The 25,075-nt window shown below is 44.2% G+C and overlaps 1 protein-coding gene across 5 annotated transcripts in view; it reads left to right on the top strand.

The window, feature by feature from the left end:
* Positions 1-25,075, top strand: part of COQ8A (coenzyme Q8A) — a 92,171-nt gene that overhangs the window by 21,747 nt on the left and 45,349 nt on the right. For 4 of the 5 annotated variants that reach the window (XM_061625011.1, XM_061625009.1, XM_061625010.1 and 1 more), the window contains exons 2-4: positions 3,984-4,178; positions 7,717-8,139; positions 24,804-24,870. In XM_061625011.1, the coding sequence (XP_061480995.1) occupies positions 4,002-4,178; positions 7,717-8,139; positions 24,804-24,870 (667 nt within the window). In that variant the 5' untranslated portion in view covers positions 3,984-4,001. The remainder of the gene's footprint in view (positions 1-3,983; positions 4,179-7,716; positions 8,140-24,803; positions 24,871-25,075) is intronic. The other variant, XM_061625013.1, reaches the window with a different exon arrangement.

Raw genomic sequence — 25,075 nt, 5'->3', positions numbered from 1 at the left:
ATATAAAGTGTTTATGGCTAGGCACAGCCTTCATTTTAGTGTTCACCCTGTCCTGCGAATATTTCTGGAAATATTATGATATGCCCTAGTTGATTTATGTTTGTGCTTTACTTGGGCTCTTGAACAGAAGTTGTTGAGGAGTAACCCTGAGACTTTCCGCATTCAGTGCATGTGCTTAACCTCTGAATTACGGCCTCTTCACAAACCCGGATTGTGTGTACTTGGCATGATTTTAATACCTATATATCATGATTGATTGTGGGGATTGTCAAAGAGCTATGCAGGGCAGCTGCATATATATCTGGGGCTACCTCCTCAGCTTGGCAGATATCTCCAGATATTGCCTGCCTGTCTTAAAGACAGCTAGACACAATTCAAACGCAGAACCTAGACGGAAACAAAGAACGTTTCCTTAACTCCTTTTTTCCTTTGTTTGAGACAGAGCATTCCTTGTATTGGAAGTTCCCCAGTGAAAGGCCAATTGTGGCACTAGTTGTGTCAGGTTCCGTGTGGGCTCCTGCTGGAAGGGCAGGATATGTATGTAGTATGTATGTAGTATGTATGTAGTATGTATGTATGTATGTATGGAGAGTTGTCTTTATACTTCTCTGTTTATATTTGTGCAGCTATGTGGCTAGAAACTTTTTTTAAAAAAAGAGCTGAGATTGCTTAGGATCCTGAATTCACTGTCTAGCATCAAATTATCAGGTGTACTTTTGCCTAGAATACACAGAGCCCTGAACATAGCAAATCCTGAACATATCTTAATGTTTCTTCTGCATCTGAACAAGATTTTCAGGTGAAAGAAGAGGAGTAAATGCTTTTTTTTAAGCTTGTGTCCCTTCTGAATTTGTTTGTAAGGATATTGCTGTAACAGGCTCCCTCTACTGATGTTTAAGGCGCTTATTTCCATTCTAGAGAAGGTTGCTATTTCCTTTCTAGGAAGTAACTCTGGTAACTGCAGTGTGAGCGGTGACTGCTTGAAAGAAATTATGGGAAAGATTGAAAACACTGTAAAAACTGTGATACCTCTATTTGATCTCTGTTTGGGTGTGAATTGTACTTAATAACAACCTGGTTGAAGAAATCAGAATAGGAGCTCCTGGATTAGCACAAGTCATGAATGCAGTATGTAGGAATTCACAACTCTTTCTTCTACGGATAGCTAACTTTCATGTAATGCCAGCCATCTTCATTCTTAAGTTCATTGGGCCCATGTTCTGTCCAACATTTGGAATAACTTGTGCACATCATCAAAATGGTGATGCTTGTAGAGGAAGATAGATCAGTGAGATCTCTAATGTTGCCCAAGTGTTGCACAATGGGACATCCCTTTCCTCTTCCCCCCTTGCAGTCCCCATCTGCTCCAGAGGGTTCCCCAGTCCTACAGAGCAGCTTTTGTGTTTGTGTGAGGGGGCTGTGGGAGTGGGGAAAGGAAGTGGAAGTCTGTTCTGCTGCTGGGTAGGCACAGTTAGATGTCTCCCTTTGTATTTGTCAAGATCTGTGTTTGGACACCACCAATTCTTGCTGCATCTCTGCAAATGTGCTTTGATCTTATGCACAGTTTATTTCCTTGGAGGGTTTCAACTGAACTTTCTAGGATAACTATCTTACCCTGGGGCTATAGGCCCAATTTAGAGTTTATTTGGGAAAGTGCACAGGTACCATTTTGTTTTCAATAACCATGTTCTACATTTAACTTCTGTATTCGTTAAAAGACTTTCAGCTGGGACAAGCATCCATATCCTTGACGTTTTGACTGGGCTGTTTTGCTAAGCAAATAACCCCCTGTCCTTGATTTTATAGGCACTTGGCATGCATGTTCTGGTGTTCATTTGTCTGCCACAGGACACTCATGCTGGCTAGACATGACTGATAAATCATGGCTTTTTCAAGATAGCTTTTTCCTCTTCCACAGAATGTAACTGGATCAGTTTATTTGCATTGCAGCACAATGGCTTATGACAGATCAATCTATTAATATCAACAGACTCTTTAAAAAAGAAAAGAGGAACTAACTGTTACCAGGAGAATGGTTGAGACTCTGGTAGTTTTCAGGTTAGGGTGTAGCCAGATTTTAATGGCTTAGTATTGACTTTTCACAAGGACAATACAGTGTGAATTCACCTCAAAAGGGCTTTTAACCACAGATAGTATTCTCTACCAGCTAGGCTGGTGGCTTGCCAGCTGACAGATGCAGAACAGCGAGTTGGATTGGATAGCAAGGCCTTTATGCATTTTTGCAAATGCCACTGTGTGGGTCCGTTGTGGCCCTTAAAACTGCAGCAGATAAAAGCAGCAGAACAAAAGTTTCCTTTCAATAGCCCCAAAGAAAGCTGAGCACAGTGCATTCTGTTTTAACTTCTGGTAGCTTTGCCAGATGCTGTCATAGCATACAACATTACTAACAAATTGATCTAATTGCTGATCAAAAGGTTTCTAAAATGGTAGTCTTCTGAGCAAAAAATACATATTGCTTTTTGAGAAAAAAACCAGATAAATTTCCAAAGGATATCCTTCCAATGTTTTTAATTTGGTGTCTCTGCATGCTGCAGTCAGGAACATGCTTGTTTATTTGGGTGGCTTTTCTTACCCATCTAAAATCTTGGATGTTGAAGGTTGCTCCAGAGCTGGAGGTTGGGTACAAATAACAACTGCATTCAGATCACTTCAGTATTCTTTTTTGTATTAACGACAGACCTCATATTGTATTGTAAATTGCTCTGGAGATGCTTCCCATTTTCAAAAGGGGTTTGGTGTCTCATGTGGGACTTGTTGGCTTCGGTTCCAAGAGGCTACTGTAAGGACAGAATATGGAGAAACCGATTGGTTCCCAATCGGAAAGGGTGTATTTTATCACCCTATTTGTTTAATCTATATGCAGAACATATCATACAGAAAGCGGGATTGGGCCAAGATAAAGGAGGTGTGAAAATTGGAGGGAGAAATATCAATTTAAGATATGCAGATGATATCATACTACTAGCAGAAACCAGTAATGATTTGAAATGAATGCTGATGAAAGCACAAAAGCAGGACTACAGTTGAACATCAAGACTAAAGTAATGACAAGAGAAATTTTATGTAACCTTAAAGTTGACAATGAGGACGTTGAACTTGTCAAGGTTTATCAATACCTTGGCACAGTCATTCACCAAAATGGAGACAATAGTCAAGAAATCAGAAGGCGGCTAAGACTGGGGAGGGCAGCTATGAGAGAACTAGAAAAGGTCCTCAAATGCAAAGATGTATCACTGAACACTAAAGTCAGGATCATTCAGACCATGGTATTCCTGATCTCTATGTATGGATGTGAAAGTTGGACAGTGAAAAAAGCGGATAAGAGAAAAATCAACTCATTTGAAATGTGGTGTTGTAGGAGAGCTTCACAGATATCATGGACCATGAAAAAGACAAATAATTGGGTGTTAGAACAAATTAATCCAGAACTATCACTGGAAGCTAAAATGATGAAACTGAGGTTATCATACTTTGGACACATCATGAGAAGACATGATTCACTAGAAAAGACCATAATGCCGGGAAAAACAGAAGGAAGTAGAAAAAGAGGAGGATCAAACAAGAGATGGATTGATTCCATAAAGGAAGCCACACACCTGAACTTACAAGATCTGAACAAGGTGGTTTATAACAGATGCTATTGGAGGTTGCTGATTCATAGGGTCGCCATAAGTCATAATCGACTTGGAGGCATATAACAACAACTCCTCCTCCTCTCAGCACCCTTCACAAAATACCCTTCCCAGGATTCTTTGGGGAAAGCCATGCCTGTTAAAGTGGAATAATAGTGGAACAAAAGTATAGTGTGAATGTGACTAGTGTTAAAGAGATAATCCATCTGGTGAGCTGATCAAAGCTTTGGGGGCAGGGTGAGGGCCCACTGACTTTTTCATAAGTGTTTGGAGAAAAAATAATCCCCTGGTATTGCTGTACTGCATGTAACTATTGGTTCTGTTTTCCAGCGCTGAAGGTGGTCAGTAATGGCAAGTGATGCCATCATGGTGATGCGAGGGCTGGCAAAGCTCAGTAAGGCAGTCGTAGAAACTCAAGCGGGACAGGTCCGGCAAGTAGTCCTTGGTGGTGATGCAGTAACCATAGCTCGAAGCTTTCAGGCTGCTGCTGAAGAGCAGTTCAGTGCTGCCATGGGGAAAATGCAGGTAATAACGTATGTGTGTCTGTTTTTTCTTTCTCCAAATCAATACAGTAGGGCCCTGCTTTACAGTGCTTCGCTTTACAGCGTTCCGCTAATACAGCGGTTGTGAATTGTAGAAAGGTCCCGCTTTACAGTGCTTGTTCCGCTTTTACGGCGGTTTTTTGCCGCTGGGCACCATTTTGGTCAATGTAAGTCAATGGGATCCGCTTTACAGCAGTTTTCGCTTTACAGCGGGGGTCCAGAACGTAACCTGCTGTATGAGTGGGGCCCTACTGTACATGTTTAGTCTTCTGTTGGTTTCTGTTCCATTCTGTTCTATACAAGAGGCATCTAAGATTGCCGCCATGTGTACACTTAACTTGAGAGTGAGCCCCATTGAACTCAGAAGTTGCTTCTTAGTAGATATGTGTGGGATTCATACAATCTAATCCCATGCCTGTTTTCTCATGGTATTCAACTAGGCTTTCTCTCATTGTTTTATAAAGGAGCCACATGGAGTTACAATTTAATTTTCTCACTTTCTTCTGTTTTGTTTTTGCTCATCAATTCTACAATGGCTGTGGTTAATTAAAATGGGAGATGATGGCTACATTTTAAAAATACACTTTGATTATCCCCCAGCATATCAGGGCTGTAAACTCCCCCCATTTGTTTTTAGGTGTACACCTGAAATGTTAATAAGGCATGTGTTGTTGTAAACTGCCCAGAGAGCTTCGACTATATGGCAGTATACAAATGTAATAAATAAAATAAAATAAATAAATAAATGTGTGTTTGGAAATCTGTGTAACAGCTGCACTTCTCAGGGAGACGGGAGTGTAACTTAACCAATCAAGTATAGGTTTGGAGCCAAAATATTTAATTGTGTGAAAGTAATTAATGTGCATGTTTTTTAAAAAATAAATTGCTGCTATTCTTTGCTGAGCAGGATTGCGACTGTGGTGGATGGGGAGGGGGACCACTAATGCAGTCTAGTTTAAAATCCTCCTTCCAATACCAATGTGCTTTGGTACCCCTCTCTGTACTCCATGATCCGGATTGTGCTTGTGTCCCCTGCAGCATCTAGCTACATTATTAAAAAGTGCATATTAATTGCTTAAAACATAATTAATGCTATGTGTAGTTCAGTTCTTGGTGGCAAATCCAGTTTTGTCGCTATGCAAGACATAGAGTGGCCCTCAGCATTTCGTCTCACCTTGTATTATTTCTCTTTAGCAATTCTTCAGAGAACAGGGTGGCTCCATTTTCCACGTGTACAACATCTGCCTAAAAATCTGTAGCTTTTTTGTTTCCTACTGGAGGGGTGGTGGTGGAAATGGGAAGAGTTTTCCAGTAAATTACTCTTTGTGTTTGCTGTTCTTCCTGCCAACTTCTGGTACTTGTAGCCTTTTCTAAACTAATTTTTATTAACGTTGGAAGAGAAGTGTTTTCCATTGTGTTACCTCTGTGGCAGTGTGGTGAAATCTGCCAAGAAGTGTCATTAAACAGGATTTTGGAAAAATATGTTGCTGGGACATCTAGTTCTCACAGTGTAGAATCTGATGATAGTTTAATCTGAATATCTTGCACTTTCTTCTTTTTTTCTCCAAAAAAAGCCCTTCATATTTGCAGAGAGATTTTTGCCAAAAACAGGGGAAACTGGAGGGAGTCTTCCATTGTGTGGGTGGGTGTAAAAAAAAAGTCAAGGTGGCTTCTGAATTATTATGCAAATGGTTTGCATGCACTGAACATACAGCTTTAAAATAATTGCTTCATAACTGAATCATAATCAACCTTGGTCAAATGTTGTTTGCATTCACAGTCATATTAACCAGCTGATACATGTAAATGTATTATTCAGTGAGTATACAATATGTATTGGATTTTTAGACCAGTGGCCTATTCACCCTAAATCAGACAATATTCATTTCACACTAGACAAATATCTTTGAAGTGCACCTGGCCGTGGAAGCTGGTCATTGCGATTGTGAACCATCTCCCATGGTCACATGATAGATTAGCCTGTGCAGACTGAAAAAGAGCTATAAAGGGGAAAAGGTAGCCCAGCCTTCCCAAACACAGTGCCCGCTAGATGTTTGGGCTGGGCTGGCTGGGGCAGATGGGAGCTGTAGTCCAAAACATCTGGAGGTGCCGGGTTAGGAAGGGCTGGACTGGCTGTTTCCTTTATAGCTCTCTTTCAGTCTGGATCAGAGTCTCAAAATACCAAAGTCCCAGTTTTATTGTGGTACGGTGTGGGTTGGGTCCCTATGAGTGCAGTTCTGCTCAGGGATGTTCTGCTGAAGGAAGGGAGCAGGGAGGGAGGTGACTTGCACTGATTCCTCCTCCCCAATGTGCTCCCTTCAAAAGCTGCTTTGCAGGTTTTCAAAACCCTCTGGGACCATGTGGGAGGTGGCTTAGGGGGCTGCATGGGTAAAGGGTAATAGGCCACAAGTGCATCTGCCTTCTTCCTCCACTTGGAGCTTCTGATGAATCTCAGTCCCTTCTGTGAACTGAAGGAGTTCTTCTGTTTATGGAAGGAGTGCTCTGGGCATTATCCAACTAAAGCGCCCCACCTGTGAATGGATTTCTGCTTGTGCAGTGGGACTTTCCAGCTCTTCTCCCTCTGCATGTGCCCTACACCCTCCCCATATCTCTGCCAGAGGGTCGGGGTAACGTGCTAGAACAGACTTAGAGGCCGTGCGGGAGGAAGGGTGAAGTTCTGTTGTGCAAGCGGAAATCCTTGTGCTGTCAGGGTATAACGTAGCTGTACTTTGGATACAATCCTCTGGATCCAGCTCATTATAACCATGTAATATACAAAAGTAAGAGCATTTCCAAGATTGTACTGGCAGACCTAGTCCTGCGATGCAGCAGGGTGAAACAACCTGCATCAGGCAGCATTGGGGAAGGATAAATGAATAAACTATGGGGGAAGGACTGGAGCTGGGGGATGGGCCATAGCTCAGTGGTTGAGCATGTGGTTTGCATGCACAAGGTCCCAGGTTCAATTCCCGGCATCTCCAGATAGGGCTGGGAGAGAACCTGTCTGAAGCCTGGAAGAGCTGTTGCCGGTCAGGATAGGCAATACTGAGTTGCTAGATGGGCCCAATGTTCTGATTCAGTGTAAGGCAGCTCCCTATGTTCTTAAGGCAGGAATTGGTGTCTGAAGAGTCCAGCACTACTAAACATGTTGGCTGTAGTGGAGAGTGGCGGCGGCGGCAGCAGCAGCAGCAGCAGCAGCATTTGGGCTCTGCTTCATGCAGCAAAATGTCTTGCTGCAAATAGTCAAGTTATTTGCATGCATGTTGATTGTTTCATTTATTTATAAGAATATTTATAATAGCAAAATTATAAAAATCCTAAAATACATAATGAATGAACAACACTGAATCAGATTAATTCTCTAAGAACACTTGGTGAAACAAATACACTTTTGGCCCACAATGAAATATCAGGATTGTAGGTGCCTGGAAGATCTTTTGTCTTTTTAAGGGGCATGAGAGCAGTTCACACTTCATTTTGTGAGTGAAGAAAAATGCCTTTTGATGTGTCTCCCCCTGCAGGAACTGGGCAAACAACAGGAGAACTTGAAAGATATTGATGAGGACTTTGGAAGAGATTACAACTTCTCAGAATCGGAGCTGGGAGGTGCTGCAAAGGACTTCTCTCCTTCCCCTCCTCCTCCAGACCAGCCTCCTAAGTCTAGTGGTGCAGAGGGCCCGTCTTACTCTTACGTTGCCAAAGGACCTTTTCCAGACATTGGCCAGAGTGGAGACCCCACTTCAAGTCGAAACCCCATCTTTGCCAAAGTGAATGCAAAGCTCTTTGGAGGCTTTAGGGACCCTGGGAGTCTTTTCGCTTCTGCTTGGGGGCAAAGCCGGGCTTTTCACCAAGACCATTCCCCTGTTAGTGGACTAACGGCTGAAGATATTGACAAAGCCAGACAAGCTAAAGCAGATCCACAGCACAAACCGCACAAACAGATGGTAAGTAGGCTGTGTTAGATATTCGGGGAGTTAGGAGTTTGTTTTGTAAGGGCTGTATTTTCATTTTTGAACTGCTCTGTGTTGTGACTGGATAGTAGTGGGAATAATGGGCTCTTCCCTTTTTTCTAGGTAATTCTGGGAAATCAGACCACACAGTTCAGTAATAATATTGAGACAACACTTCTTAAATTTAATCTTCCCATTTTATAAGTGGGAGGACTGAACAACTTGCAAAATGCCATAGCGCTCTTCACCTGTTACTTTCCTTGGAAAGATCTCAACCTGGTATATGCCTTGAACTCTTGTTTGACTCTGCTTTGGGAGGTGATGCTGAAAGACAGCACAGAAATCATTTAAACAGAAATAATAATTTTTGATTAAAAATGATTATTAAAAAATCATTTTTATATCACACACACACACACACACCTCATTGGGGGAAAAAGTCATGTGTGAACTAAACCACATCTTGTTTATTTGAATATGTTATCTTCCTGACCATCCAATCTGATCCCAGAAAGAATATAGCTTTTTGATTGGATGGTCAGGGAGATGGTACTTTCAAATCAAATGAAGCTCAGATGGGCTCACTTGTTACCTTTTTTTCTGGAGGGGTGTGCACATTTCCAAGACTGATACCAGGTTGGAATTTCTCTGAGTGTACTATTTGTGGGATGCCCTCCCTCAGCAGGTCCTTTTGGCTCCCTTTCTATACTTTTCCTTAGGTGGTCCGACATCACGTGGGATATAGCGCCATCTAGCGTCTGAAGGCAAGAATGGATCGAAGTCAAGACCTGGGGCATCGAGCCCCTCCCACTCCAGTTCATTCTTGCCTTCGTTTGTTCGAGGCGTTGGATCTTCTAGTGTAGCTAAGTTGGAGTGTGTGGGACTAAAAAAAGTTTTCTTCTTTTCTCTCTCCCTCACCCTCTTTTTATATCTTTGGGACGTTATATTTGGGGGGAAATTTTATTCTTACTCCTTTTTGCTTCCCCTTTTAGTCCCTTTGTTGGGGATTCCGGCGGCTGCCGTTTCCCTTTCGACTCCCGTCTCTTAAGAGACGAGCCTTCCTGAGAGCCGCGGCTGCGGCTCTCTCTCTTCAGCCCGTTTTTTCTTGTGTTTTTCTGCATCGACGTCTCCCCTCCATAGGTGTTGATCGATTTTGTTGGGCTCACCTCTCCTTGGGACGAGCCTTCCTGAGAGCCACAGCTGCGGCTCTCTCTTCAGCCCCTGCTTTGCCTTGCTGCCGCCTCCTCCAGGCGGCAGCCGTCTTTTATTGTTTTTTACCTTGCCGGGAGCCGCGGCTGTGGCTCCTTAAACAACTACCTTTTCGGTGGCGGCTACTTTTAGGCTGTGGCGAAATGCTGCTGCCTCGTCTATTGCCTTTTGCCTCGCCAGGAGCTGCGGCTGCGGCTCCTTTAACAACTGCTTTTTCGGCAAGGGCTGATATTGGGCTGCAGCGAAAGGCTGCTGCCTCCCTTGACAAGTAGCAGTTGGAGCTCGCTTTTGCGGCTCCTCTGCTCGCCTTTCTCTATCTCGACGCTCTTAGGAGGCCGTGGGAGACACCACCCCCCGGCCTGCGGACATTAATTAAAGCGCGTCCTCGTTTTTTACGCTGCTCTTAGAGTTCACCCTTGCTCCTCCTCTGTCTGCCTGACTCCTATATTGGCCGTTATAGGCCTTCTGGAGCACCAGGAGCCCTTGTCTGCCCACCATTGTTCCTTCTTCCTGGCCGCCATTTTGATTGAGTTTCCCGCCCTTTTTGCAGATGCCATTTTGTTCTGCCCGTTTCTCCCGCCCTTTCTGTTCTCCTTTGACTGTGCAGTTACTTAGTCAGGCTCTCTGTAGGGCTTAATTCTACAATAGTGCCTCTACATAAAGTACGTGTGTGGGTGATCAACTGCATATTGGGACGGCACATCAAACTCATCTGCGCCGCAGCTGCATATTGGATCTGTACGCCACACCGCACCCCTCACCTCTGTGCGTGTGTTGGTGTCATATTTACCATGTGTTGGTGAAAGTTCCTTGCCACACCGCACCCCCCACCTCTGTGCGTGTGTTGGTATTACAATATATATATATATATATATATATATATATATATATATATATATATACAGCTTTGCTGGGCGCTCAGAATGGTGGATCAACACTCAGAGACACATTCGGCAGCGGCAAAGAGACCCTGCAAGTCCTCCCACCACAAGTCTGCCACTCAAAAACCACCCAGGCTTCACTCCAAGGCCGTGGCTAAAACTAAACACCTGCCTAGCCACAGTGCCACTAAGCGCACACGTTACGTTTCGGTGCCACATTCTGAGGCTGCTCCCCAAGAACACTTGACAGCACTCTTTCACTCTCCAGCTGGGTCGTCTGAGGATGACTTTGAGGGTTTTCCTGACCAGCCTGGGATCTGCCACTCTCAATCCAGCTTGCTGCTCCAGACCAGTGAGCCCACTGTTGCTGTTCCTCCACAAAGACATCCGCCTACTGGGCCGCTACCGGGGCAACTACTGGCCTCTGTTCTAGGACTGCAGTTGTCTCCTGAATTCCTGTTGCTTGTTCCAGGCATCGACGAGCCAGTCTCCAGTTTGGTTTCATGCTCGCTCCTTCCAAAGCAAGGGGAATCACACCTAAAGGACCCCTTTGAATGCCACATGGACTACGCCTTGCGTAAAAACCACGAGGCTTCCGCCTTTACTATTCAGGCATCTGCTTCAGCTTCCTTATTTTCAAGAGCGGCTATGATGTGGCTAGACGAACTTTTAGGTGACCCCAAACCAGACCCTGTCAAGCTCCGCAAGGGCCTGGTAAAATTACACAAGACAGTGGCCTTCGTAGCTGACGCCACACTGGATGCCACCCAGCTGGGAGCGCGAGCTGTAGCCTCACAGGTGGTAGCTCGGCATACCCTTTGGCTCAGACACTGGGACGCTGATTCTACGGCCGAGGGCAACTTGTCTAGAGCACCCTTTTCTGGATCTTTACTATTCAGAGACGATGCCCTCAAGGCGGTCTTAGTAGACCCTAAAGACAGCCGAAGGCCAGTATTGGCCACTTCTAAGAGAGAGGATCATAGGGCTGTCAGACGTTACACCCCATATTGCTCCTTTCAGCCCTTTCGAGGAGCGCGGCCTGCGGGACGAGGCCGCGACTTTTGATCTTCTGATTTCTGCTCCTCCAGGGGGACCTGGAACAGGCAACGTTTCCAACCCAGAGCACAGAACAGGGGAAGTCAAGGGGCCTCAACTTCAACTTATGGCAGAGGAGTTCGTCAGTGCAGACAATACTGACGCTTTCCCTGTGGGGGGCAGATTGCTAATGTTTGCAAGTCACTGGTTACGTTTGACACAGGTCTCTTGGGTCAGAGATCTCTTCCTCCATGGTTACGAACTGGAATTTTGGTTGACCCCTCCAGACAGGTTAATTCCATCTACTCTACTCAGAGTTCGAGACAGGTGCCGGATCATGCGAGAAGCCATAACTCATCTTCTCGACATAGCTGCAATAGAACCTGTACCACCGGAGGAGAGAGCACAAGGGGTTTACTCTCTCCTATTTGCAGTTCCCAAGCGAGATCAGTCATGGAGGGCTGTACTAGATCTCAAATTTGTCAACTGTTTCGTGAAATTCAGATGGTTCAAGATGGAGTCCCTGGCATCAATTGTAGAGGCGCTACAGAAAGGGGATTTTCTGGCTTCCATAGATCTCAAAGAAGCTTATCTTCATGTGCCAATCTGTCCAACCCACAGACGTTTCCTACGATTTGCCTTCGGCCCCCATCACTTCCAATATCGGGCAATGCCTTTCGGTCTCTCATCAGCCCCGAGAGTATTCACCAAAGTGCTGCTAACCCTGGTGGCTTATCTCCGCCTCCAGGGCGTTCACATTTACCCTTACTTGGACGATCTGTTGATTCAAGCGGGTTCCAGAGATGTGGCCCTCTTTCACGTTCACTCTGCTCTCACGGCTCTGCGCACCCATGGTTGGCTTGTCAACTACGATAAAAGTCAACTACTACCAACTCGGAGATTACAACATTTGGGTGCAATTCTAGACACCACGCAGGCCATGGTCTTTTTGTCACCAGATCGAATTACAGCCATCACAGAGATGGCTCTACACCTCGCATGTTGTTCGAGGGTGGACTTAATGCTTCTGGCAAGGGCTCTGGGGATGTTTGTCTCGACCATTCATATCGTGCCATGGGCTCGACACCACACTTGAACCTTACAGTGGGCTTTACTCCCTTTCCAACAGGACATCGCCACGTCCAACCACTGTACGGTCCACCTGCACCCATCTCTGTGGACCTCTTTCCATTGGTGGGCTACAGCCAAAAATCTCAGACTGGGAACCCCGTTCCGAGAACCAGACAGGACCGTACTCACCACAGATGCCAGCCTGTCCAGATGGGGGGCCCATTGCAATTCCCAGTATGTTCAGGGAGTGTGGTCCATCACGGAAGCAAGTCACAATATCAACTGGCTGGAACTGAGAGCGGTCCATCTGGCTCTTCGGCACTTTCAACCCTTGTTCCTTCTGGACCACATATTGATTCGCACGGACAATACTTGTGTGAAATCACATTTGAACAGACAAGGGGGAACCAGGTCACGGTGCCTCCAGATGGAAGCGTCTCAACTCTTCCAGTGGGCCGAAATACATCTACTTTCACTGAGAGCAGAACATCTCAGAGGTGTTTTAAACGTTGCAGCCGACTGGCTCAGCAGACAACAAGTGATCCCGGGAGAATGGAAGCTACACCCCATGGTGTTCAGCCTTCTCCAACAATGGTTTGGCACTCTCTCGGTGGATCCATTTGCCTCCAGTCACTATTACCAGCTACCTCGCTACTTCTCCAGGTATCTGGACAACGACGTGGAATCGACGGATGCACTGTTGACTCAGTGGCCAGCAGGACTCCTATATGCTTTCCCCCCGATACCGCTACTGGGCAGAACCATCCGGAAGCTGCGATGCGAAAGGGCGCATCTGGTCCTGATAGCACCGTACTGGCCTCATCGGCCGTGGTTCTCCGATCTGCTCTCCCTTTCAGTGACGGAGTCTTGGAGGTTGCCACTCAGACCAGATCTTCTATCTCAGGGCCCGATTTGGCATCCGGATCCCGAATGGCTCAGTCTGACAGCGTGGCATTTGAACGCGGACATTTGATTCATTCCGGACTGTCTAAGGAAGTTGTGGACACAGTTCTTGCATCTCGAAAGCAGTCGACCTCTCGTGTCTACTAGAGCATCTGGTCTACCTTCGCTAGTTGGACTCCCAAAATGTTCTACCATCTCAGGCCAATGTTCAACATCTACTGCAGTTTTTACATAGAGGCCTGAAGATGGGACTGAAACCTAACACCTTACGTCGCCACGCTGCAACCATATCATCTATTCTCTCCGTCACGTCTCCTACTATTCATATGGGTTCACACCCGCTTGTCAAGCGTTTTTTGAAGGGGGCCGTCCTACTGTCGCCAGCAGTTCATTATCGCTTCCCTTCGTGGAGTTTATCGAAGGTCCTGCAAGCCCTGCAGCGGCCTCCTTTTGAGCCCCTTCGATCTGTGCCATTACATCTTTTGACCTTCAAAGTCTTGTTCCTTGTGGCGATCACCTCGGCGAGAAGAATCTCAGAGTTGGGGGCACTGTCCTCGGCCTGCCATCTCTGTATTTTCTATAAGGACTCAGTGGTACTACGTCTCGATCCTTCCTTCCATCCCAAGGTCATTTTGGCGTTCCACTGTAACCAAGACATTGTTTTGCCTTCGTTCTGTCCGGATCCTGTTCATCCGCTCGAGAAGACCTGGCATTCGCTAGATGTCCGGAGGGCCCTCAAGACCTACCTGTCTCGCACCCAGGACATACGGTCAACGGATTCCTTATTTGTATCCTTTCACCCGCGTACTCTGGGGAAAAAGGTGTCTAGCTCTACGTTATCTTGTAGGTTGCATACCTGTATTGCATTGGCCTATGAGTCCCTTCAGCTGCCAGTGCCTCGTAACGTAACGGCACATTCCACTAGGTCAGCTGCCACTACGGCTGCCTTCACAACCAGTGCTCCTCTAGCAGAGATTTGCAGAGCGGCTGTATGGTCTACCCCAAATTCTTTCATAAGACATTATAAGATAGACCGTTACGCTTCTGCTGATGCCTCCTTCGGGAGGCATGTGTTACAACAGGTTATTTCTGCTCAGTAGCCAGGAGGCGGTCCCTCCCTATTAGGGGCTGCTTTGGTACATCCCACGTGATGTCGGAACCCCTTAGGAAAATGTACCATTGGTATCACCTGAAGGGTGATTTTCTTAGGTGGTCCGACATCACGACCCTCCCTTTTTGGAGGATATTGGGGTTTTTTACTACCTTACCAATTATCACTCTTCAGAGTTACAATATTTAAACTTTTTTGCCAAGTCAAGACCATTTTGGACCTGTTTAACACGCTTGCGATCTTTGGGTCAGGTTTTGGGACACAGTTTCCTTGCTGTTAGGCCCGTTGGCCTTTTCTGTCTTTTCAGATATGTCTCTCACTTCGGTCTCGTCACGAATGAACTGGAGTGGGAGGGGCTCGATGCCCCAGGTCTTGACTTCGATCCATTCTTGCCTTCAGACGCTAGATGGCGCTATATCCCATGTGATGTTGGACCACCTAAGAAAATCACCCTACAGGTGATACCAATGGTACAATTTAAAGGAGTATCATCCTTTAAACAGTCATAACTTCTCCCAAAGAATCCTGGGAGCTATAGTTGGTTAAGGGTGTTTTGTTAAAGGAGATCATAAGAACATAAGAACATAAGAAGTGCCTGCTGGATCAGGCCAGTGGCCCATCTAGTCCAGCATCCTGTTCTCACAGTGGCCAACCAGGTGCCTGGGGGAAGCCCGCAAGCAGGACCCGAGTGCAAGAACACTCTCCCCTCCTGAGGCTTCCGGCAACTGGTTTTCAGAAGCATGCTGCCTCTGACTAGGGTGGCAGAGCACAGCCATCATGACTAGTAGCCATTGATAGCCCTGTCCTCCATGAATTTGTCTAATCTTCTTTTAAAGCCATTCAAGCTGGTGGCCATTACTGCATCTTGTGGGAGCAAATTCCATAGTTTAACTATGCGCTGAGTAAAGAAGTCCTTTTGTCTGTCCTGAATCTTCCAACATTCAGCTTCTTTGAATGTCCACGAGTTCTAGTATTATGAGAGAGGGAGAAGAACTTTTCTCTATCCACTTTCTCAATGCCATGCATAATTTTATACACTTCTATCATGTCTCCTCTGACCTGCCTTTTCTCTAAACTAAAAAGCCCCAAATGCTGCAACCTTTCCTCGTAAGGGAGTCGCTCCATCCCCTTGATCATTCTGGTTGCCCTCTTCTGAACCTTTTCCAACTCTATAATATCCTTTTTGAGATGAGGCAACCAGAACTGTACACAGTATTCCAAATGCGGCCGCACCATAGATTTATACAACGGCATTATGATATTGGCTGTTTTATTTTCAATACCTTTCCTAATTATTGCTAGCATGGAATTTGCCTTTTTCACAGCTGCCGCACACTGGGTCGACATTTTCATCGTGCTGTCCACTACAACCCCGAGGTCTCTCTCCTGGTCGGTCACCGCCAGTTCAGACCCCATGAGCGTATATGTGAAATTAAGATTTTTTGCTCCAATATGCATAATTTTACACTTGTTTATATTGAATTGCATTTGCCATTTTTCCGCCCATTCACTCAGTTTGGAGAGGTCTTTTTGGAGCTCTTCGCAATCCCTTTTTGTTTTAACAACCCTGAACAATTTAGTGTCGTCAGCAAACTTGGCCACTTCACTGCTCACTCCTAATTCTAGGTCATTAATGAACAAGTTGAAAAGTACAGGTCCCAATACCGATCCTTGAGGGACTCCACTTTCTACAGCCCTCCATTGGGAGAACTGTCCGTTGATTCCTACTCTCTGCTTTCTGCTTCTTAACCAATTCCTTATCCACAAGAGGACCTCTCCTCTTATTCCATGACTGCTAAGCTTCCTCAGAAGCCTTTGGTGAGGTACCTTGTCAAACGCTTTTTGAAAGTCTAAGTACACTATGTCCACTGGATCACCTCTATCTATATGCTTGTTGACACTCTCAAAGAATTCTAATAGGCTACTGAGACAGGACTTTCCCTTGCAGAAGCCATGCTGGCTCTGCTTCAGCAAGGCTTGTTCTTCTATGTGCTTAGTTAATCTAGCTTTAATAATACTTTCTACCAGTTTTCCAGGGACAAAAGTTAAGCTAACTGGCCTGTAATTTCCGGGATCCCCTCTGGATCCCTTTTTGAAGATTGGCGTTACATTTGCCACTTTCCAGTCCTCAGGCACGGAGGAGGACCCGAGGGACAAGTTACATATTTTAGTTAGCAGATCAGCAATTTCACCTTTGAGTTCTTTGAGAACTCTCGGGTGGATGCCATCCGGGCCCGGTGATTTGTCAGTTTTTATATTGTCTATTAAGCTTAGAACTTCCTCTCTCGTTACCACTATTTGTCTCAGTTCCTCAGAATCCCTTCCTGCAAGTGTTAGTTCAGGTTCAGGGATCTGCCCTATATCTTCCACTGTGAAGACAGATGCAAAGAATTCATTTAGCTTCTCTGCAATCTCCTTATCGTTCTTTAGTACACCTTTGACTCCCTTATCATCCAAGGGTCCAATTGTCTCCCTAGATGGTCTCCTGCTTTGAATGTATTTATAGAATTTTTTGTTGTTGGTTTTTATGTTCTTAGCAATGTGCTCCTCAAATTCTGTTTTAGCATCCCTTATTGTCTTGCATTTCTATTGCCAGAGTTTGTGTTCTTTTTTATTTTCTTCATTCGGACAAGACTTCCATTTTCTGAAGGAAGACTTTTTGCCTCTAAGAGCTTCCTTGACTTTGCTCGTTAACCATGCTGGCATCTTCTTGGCCCTGGCGGTACCTTTTCTGATCTGCGGTATGCACTCCAGTTGAGCTTCTAATATAGTGTTTTTAAACAACTTCCAAGCATTTTCGAGTGATGTGACCCTCTGGACTTTGTTTTTCAGCTTTCTTTTTACCAATCCCCTCATTTTTGTGAAGTTTCCTATTTTTGAAGTCAAAAGAGCTTCCAGAGCTACAATTCTCAGAGTGTTTAACCGTCAGTCTCTCTTCCCAGGGAACTCTGGAAATTGTAGCTCTGTAAGAGGAATAGGGGGGTCTCCTAACAACTCTCAGTTCCCTTGCCAAACTACAGCTCCTAGGATTCTTGGGTGGGGGACATGACTGTTAGTGGTATAATACTGCTTTAAATGGAGGTACAGATGTAGCCGTATCTTTCAACAAGCCCTTAGGTTTAATTCTGGCTGAGTTGGTGAGGAGTAGCACTACTGTACTGTTGGCTGATCCGGTTTCTTTGGTTTGTAATTCTAGCTTGTTTCAGTTTCTACCAATAGTTTTTATTTATTTAATTTATGAATTGTTTCCCACAACACATTCCAATCTTAAGATAAAAACATCAACACTAAAAACATATGTAAAAAAAGGTCAACTCCAATGCTGTAGGGCCCCACTAATATGGCGGGTTAGGGACCAGGCCCCCGCCGTAAAGCAGAAATCGCCATAAAGCGGAATCCATAGACTATAATAGGCTGCGTCGCGTGAAAATGATGCAAAAATGTTGCGAAATGCCGTAAAAGCGCAAAATCGGCTTTAAAACGGGGAAGTTCCCCGAATTGAAGGCCGCCGCATGAGCGGAACGCCGCAAAACGGAATGCCGGTAAGCGGGGCCGTACTGTACAGATAAAATAGGGATAAATATAGTGCTTGTCTTTTACCATAATAAATGATTGATTGATTCACTGAATGGGGATAAAAATATCAGAGCTTGGAAGATTACTTTTAAAAAGGAATAAATTACAATTACTGTTACATGGCCCCAAAAAGAAATAAATTACCACTACAATTACAATTACATCCTCTGTGGCGCAGAGTGGTAAGTGGTGGTAACTCAGCCGAAGCTCTGCTCACGACCGGAGTTCGATTGCAACAAAAGGAGGAAGTCGAATCTCCAGTAAAAGGGGTCGAGGTCCACTCAGCCTTCCATCCATCCGTGGTTGATAAAATGAGTACCCAGCACATGCTGGAGGGTAAAGAAAGGCCGGGGATGGAACTGGCAATCCCACCCCATATATACTGTCTGCCTAGTAAACGTCGCAAGACGTCACCCTAAGAGTCGGAAACGACTCGCACTACAAGCGTGGGGACACCTTTACCTTTACAATTACAATTGTTCTGAAAGGAATTCATTACTTTACTGTTACTTGAAAGTAATTATTACAATTACAGTTAAGTTACTGAAAAAAACTAGAGTGGCTACAAGGTGCTGGCCTTGACTGCTGCACACCTAAGTAGCCTAAAACAACATTAAAAATAAACTCAGACAGAGGATAGTAGAATAATCTTTTTATTCCATAAGATTAACAGAATGGCATAACAGAATCTCATATCCACCCCCAGCAATGGTGATACTCCAACACATGTATAATTTTTCATTTGAAACCTCCCCTGCCAGCAACTAAGGGTTTGAATATGGTTATGATGATAATAAATAAGCAACATTGCAAATTAATTCTGTATGAGAAGCATTCCATGCCAAGCTTGGAAGACTGAGGAGGTATAAAATGTAGACAAAAATATTATTATTAATAATGGTAATCAAGTCTGCACAAGCCTCTATGCCCTATTACAAAATTGTGTTTAGTGGGGGGGCATGGATGGATTGAAATGGGTTTGCTTTGGAAGGAAGGAACTACATGGAACAAGCCTCCCTTGCCAGCAACTAAGGCATGTATGGGGCTCACTCGCCCAAGCAAACATTATTAGGGTATAGGAGGTAGGTTAGCTGGCTAGCAGTAGTGGCCTGTCTGCTGGTAAGGGAGGAGAAGAGGGAGGCAGGGTCCACTGCGGAGAGCTTCACACACCAAACCAAGTGAAACCCCCTCATACACTCTCTCTCAGCAAGTAAACACTGTCTCTCTCAGTCAACCACCACCCTGACCCTGTCCTGCCAGCAACTAAGGCACACTTGCCTTGGCAAACATTTTCCACTGGGGTGCCAAAAAGTTGAAACACTGCAAATGCAGCAAAGTAGCCTACCAGATATGCGGAGGCTGCTTTGCGCACCAAGTGCCCCCCCACATCATTGTCTCTCACCTCCACAGTTCTTCAGCTCCATTCTGCTGCTGTCTCCTTCATCCATGTCCCTGCCCTCTGACTCCTTTCTCCCTCCATTCTTCTCCAACGCCATCCATTTTTTAACAATTTTTGTCTCCACTCCACCCCCATCTCTCTCTCCATCTCCTCCCTCGATGCCTCCTAAACACCCACAGAACACGAGAGAAAAGTAGTGCTGCGCAGAAGCCCAGTTTGAGGCACATGATTTTCATCCACAAATCAGAAGAGCAGAAGACTTCCCTTGCTGTCCCCCACCCCCCCAGTAGTGCCCCAAAGTAATGCTGGAAACATTGCACCTCAAACATTACACCTCAAAAACAATAAAATTACTCCTCATTCTTTTACAATCAAAATGTAAAGAAATTGCCCACTCATTCCTCAAAAAAGTAATAAACTACAAGTAATTCATTTTTCCTAACGAATTACTTCAAAGGTCTGAAAAATACCCACTTAAAGGGTTTGTTGAAAAAGGAAAGTCTTCAATATGCGCCAAAAAGATGGCACCCAACTCGTATGTTCTGGGAGGGAGTGCCAAAGGGTAGGTACTGGACTGTTACATTGTATGGAATGGAGTACCCAATGAGATGGTATCTGCAGGAGCCCCTTTCCTGCATAGCACAGTGATTGGTTGGTTTATTGTTGCTTTTATGCTGCCAGCCATGTTGGAGGACTGTTTGACCGAAAGGCCAGCTCGAGAGAGTTTTTAAAAATAGATAATGATCATATTTTATTTAGAACTAAGAGCTGTATGTTTGCCCCTTACAATTAGGGAAGGCGGGCTAGCACTGTCCCATTTGTTTAGAGGAGGTCAAAATGTGTCCCTCGAAATAGATCTTTGCTTTTAAATGTTTAACAGGTGTTCACCTTCCTTTTGCTGGACACTCAATATTCTGCTAAATGCTTGGGATGGTTAAGTAGCTATAGTTGTTGTTGCATTCTTGTGCCTGTCCAGCTGAAATTCAGAACAGGTGCAGTACAGGTTTGCTTGACATCTCTCTCTGCCTTGCTTCTCCTCTTAAGAGACCATTCTGTCTGGTGGAAGTTGTGTAATCTTTGTTAAAGCAGAAAATGATCAAGGGGATGGAGCGGCTCCCCTGTGAGGAAAGATTGATGCATTTGGGGCTTTGTAGTTAAACTTTAGAGAAAAGGCAAGTAAGTAGTGACTTGATAGAACTGTATAAAATTATGTATGGCATGGACAAAGTGGATAGAGAAAAGTTTTTCTTCCTGTCTCATAATATTAGAACTTGTGGAAATCAAATGAAGCTGAATGTCGGAAGATTCAGGGCAGACAAAAGAAAGTACTTCTTCGCATGGCACATAGTTAAACTATGGCATTTGCTCCCACAAGAGGCAGTGATGGCCACCAGCTTGGATGGCTTAAAAGAATTAGACAATTGATGGAGGATAAGGCTATCAGTGGCTACTAGCCATGATGGCTATGCTCCGCCTCCATAGTTGGAGACAGTATGTTTCCAAATACCAGTTGCTGTGAACTGCAGAAGGGGAGAGTGCTCTTGCACTCAGGTCCTGCTTGTGGGCTTCCCATGGGCATCTAGTTGGCCACTGTGAGAACAGGATGCTGGCCTGATCCAGCAGCATCTTCTTATGCTGTAGCTTAAAAGCACAATACTGGACTATACTATACTAATCTCCTGAACCAAACAGTCTGACTTGGTACAGTGGAACTTCCTTTTTTATTTATTTATTAGATTTATATCCAGCCCTTTCTCCCAGTAGGAGCCTAGGGCTTGCTTGTTTGCTTGCTTGTTTGTGTGGCAGCTAGTTAAAAATATAATTAAAGTAAAAATAGAATAAAAACATAGAACAGAAGCAAAAACAAACTTGCTTAGTACATAGGAACATAGGAAGCTGCCTTTATATTGAGTCAGACCCATTGGTCCATCTAGCTCAGTCTTGTCTACACTGACAGGCAATGACCGTCCAGGGTTTCAGACAGGAGTTTTTCTCAGGTCTACATAGAGGTGCCAGAGATCATACCTGTGATCTTTTGCAGGTAAAGCCAGATCCTCTATAGTATGGGCTTCTCCAATGATGCAGTGCACAACTCCTCTGACTTTGACAAGCAAAGAAGTGAACTTCTAAGGCCCTGCAGCTCAGTGAATGTGTCTGAGAGCATATTGACTCCCTAACTTTGGAGGCGAGACTCTTTGAATTGGACTGAACTAGATTTAATTGTGTGAAAGCAATCAACATGCATGGTTTTTTTAAAAAAATGAAAATTGCTGCTGTGCCTTCTGGTGAGCAGCGGCGGGATTGTGGTGAGAGGGAAGGAGGACTTGAACCCTTTCCCTTCTCCGATTTCAGTTAATCCACTTGCAAAGGTGCTGTGTGTTTTTTTGGGAGGGGGATGGAGGGGTTTTTATAGGTATCATATGAGCAAGGGGTGGGCATAGGCACTAAGCGCTTGTTTGTCCCTAGTGGAAAGCTGTCTGAGAGGACTGGGTGAGATCGGTCTTGGTAAGGAGTTCCAAACTGGTTGCAGCCACTGAGAAGGCATGTTACTGAATTCCTTCCAAATGCACATCAGTTGCGGAAGGGACCAGCACCTGGGTAGGTACAGGAGAAGGCAGTCCTTCAGGCAGCCTGGTCCTAAGACATTGTGGGCTTTGTAGATCATAATCGGCATTTTCATTTGGACTAGTAGCCAGTGTAGCCCTAAAACTGGTCCTAATAGTACCTAAAATTTATTTTTTTGAAATGTTTTTGTACTCTTTGTACAAAATATTTTTTCCATCTCACTTTCTTCACTGGGTGTGGGCGTGGGGTAGTTCAGATGTATGACTGCATCAGAGATCTGCCCACCCTCTCCCACCTACCTAAAGAGATCTCCTGCTGACTATCTAGATGAGGCACGACTGAGTAACTGAGACAGCTTTGGAATGGAGACAATAGTCAAGAAATCAGAAGAAGGCTAGGACCGGGGAGGGCAGCAATGAGAGAACTAGAAAAGGTCCTCAAATGCCAAGATGTATCACTGAGCACTAAAGTCAAGATCATTCAGACCATGGTATTCCTGATCTCTGTGTATGGATGTGAAAGTTGGACAGTGAAAAAAGCGGATAAGAGAAAAATCAACTCATTTGAAATGTGGTGTTGGAAGAGAGCTTTTTGCATACCATGGACTGCAAAAATGATCAATAATTGAGTGTTAGAACAAATTAAACCAGAACTATCACTAGAAGCTAAAATGATGAAATTGAGGTTATCATACTTTGGACACATCATGAGAAGACATGATTCACTAGACAAGTCAATAATGCTGGGAAAAACAGAAGGAAGTAGAAAAAGAGGAGGACCAAACAAGAGATGGATTGATTCCATAAAGGAAGCCACAGACCTGAACTTACAAGATCTGAACAGGGTGGTTTATAACAGATGCTATTGGAGGTCACTGATTCATAGGGCCACCATAAGTCATAATCGACTTGAAGGCATATAACACCAACAACAGAGAAATTGGTATTGTGAGTTCTGTACTTTGAAAACATGAGCACCAAAATAAAAATTCTAGTCAAATTGAAATACTCAAGCTGTGTAAGTTGCACGAATAATTCAACTTTTCTTAATTTGTGTATGTTGTATAATTTTTCTGCAAATCTGCCTTCAAACAACTGAAAATCTTACTCTTTTTTCCTGCTTTGCTTCTGTGATATCATCAGACATTTCTCGTGCGTTTTCAGGCCCATCTAAATGGACTGCCTTCAAGTCGATCCCGACTTATGGCGACCCTATGAATAGGGTTTTCATGGTAAGCAGTATTCAGAGGTGGTTTACCATTACCTTCCTCTGAGTCTGAGAGGCAGTGACTGGCCCAAGGTCACCCAGTGTCAGAGTTGTTAAATTAAACCTGAGATTCTCAGGAACCTGAACTTATACAGTATTAAGTACCAAATTCTGTGCATGTGTGGACTGAGTATGTGCACACATATATGTCAAGATAGTGGCCACTCATTGTGTTTTCTAAAATGGAAGTTGTAATGCCTTCTTTCACAGAGCGGCTGTGAAAATACATAAGGTAATGTATCTAAACACTTAAAAATGAACATGCATACTTAATTGTAATTTGTGTTGGTGGTAATAAGTATTGCCTGCCAATGACTAAGTTTCCCTTCCCTTAATTAATCAATCAATTTATTATTTATTTATTGAATTTATATCCTGCCCTTCCTCTCAAAGGAGCCCAGGGCAGCAAGCATAAAAAAAACAATTTCACAAGAAAAACAAAAACATGATTACAATTAAAAAACATGATTACAATTAAAAGTGCTCTAAAGCATAATTACAGTTAAAAATATTCGAAAACGCAGTTTGAAAATTCTTTCATTAAATACACAAGGAAATTACACGTATAGGAGGGCTTCGCAGTCTTCAACAACCTGGTTTGTTCTTAAGCTCAAGCTCTTGCTTGTGTTGTGACTTCTGAGGTCAGGCAGCTCACTCTTTTGAGCAAATAAATTAGCTTTGTGCTTCTTTTTTCTCCCCCAGTCCTCTTGGTCTTGGGATTGGTCTTGATCTGATGACACATGTGCTCCCCAATATATGTCTTGGTTACTAATCTGCCTGTCTCTCAAGTTACTCTGATTGTCTTCTGCTCACTTGTTTCTCTTCTTTTCTTTACACTTTAATCATACTACAACTCTATTTTTCTTCACTGCCTTCCTGTATTTTCTGGTATTCAATATAAAATACATCCGGGAGCAAGTGCCATTGAACTCAGTGGGACTTGCTTCTGTGTAGTTCTGAATAGGATCAGCACCTGGCATGGTGGAGCAAATGAAGGATAGGCTGGGGCCCACTGGACCCCAAAGGACATGCTGTGCATAAAGCCATCCTCCCTTTAAGGGGGGAAAATGCTTAACAAAAAAAGCAAGGGGAATAGAAGGTGAGATTACCTTGGGTAAGAGAAGTCCTTCCTTCAGGTTTACATTTTTGAAGGTTATGTTAGACTGTTTTTGAGCCCTGAATTATTTATTACATTTATACCCCGCCTTTCTTTTCATGATAGGAACTCAAGGCAGCTTACATATGGTTCCCAGGCGGTCTCCCATCCAGGCACTGACCAGACCTGACCCTGCTTAGCTTCAGCAAGGTGCTGGCCTCATATGCCTTCAGACCGCAGCCTGAATCTGTTTTGTTTCTTAGTATTTTGCAGTTTTATTATTTATATTGATTTTGGTGATATTTTATCTTGTGTTCAGTGATTTGTAATGATACTTTTAAAAATGTAAATCACTTTGAGGTCACTTGCGACAAAAAGCAGTATATAAACGCTATTTATTTATTTATTTATTTATCATCATCATCATTATTGTTACTATTTGCACTGTCAGCCCATCTTATGTTGTAAAAGTTGGATTCTTAGTGCATTTGTCAGCAAAACAGTAGTCCATATTAATGGTATCCGTATTCTTCTGAATCCCTGCAGCTCAGTGAGCGCGCCCGAGAGCGCAAGGTGCCAGTTACACGAATTGGGAGACTCGCTAACTTTGGAGGTGAGTCTTTCTGAATTGTGGTGGCAAATAACAGTGTGAAAGTAGATGTTCCTGAAAACCTAGCCATAGTAGGAAAGCCAGTTTTCTGTGAACTGCGCCTTGAACATCAGTGGGACATGTGTAGAAAGGCAGGGTTCTGATGATCTGTTTAGCAGAGATGCTGAAACTGAATGCCTGAGTTGATGCTGTTAAGCAATATATAAAA

The sequence above is a fragment of the Rhineura floridana genome, chromosome 4, assembly GCF_030035675.1.
Source record: "Rhineura floridana isolate rRhiFlo1 chromosome 4, rRhiFlo1.hap2, whole genome shotgun sequence".
In the NCBI taxonomy this organism is placed as follows: Eukaryota; Metazoa; Chordata; class Lepidosauria; order Squamata; family Rhineuridae; genus Rhineura; species Rhineura floridana.
Note: the sequence above shows the minus strand (reverse complement) of the source record. Positions and strands in the feature narration are given on the sequence as shown.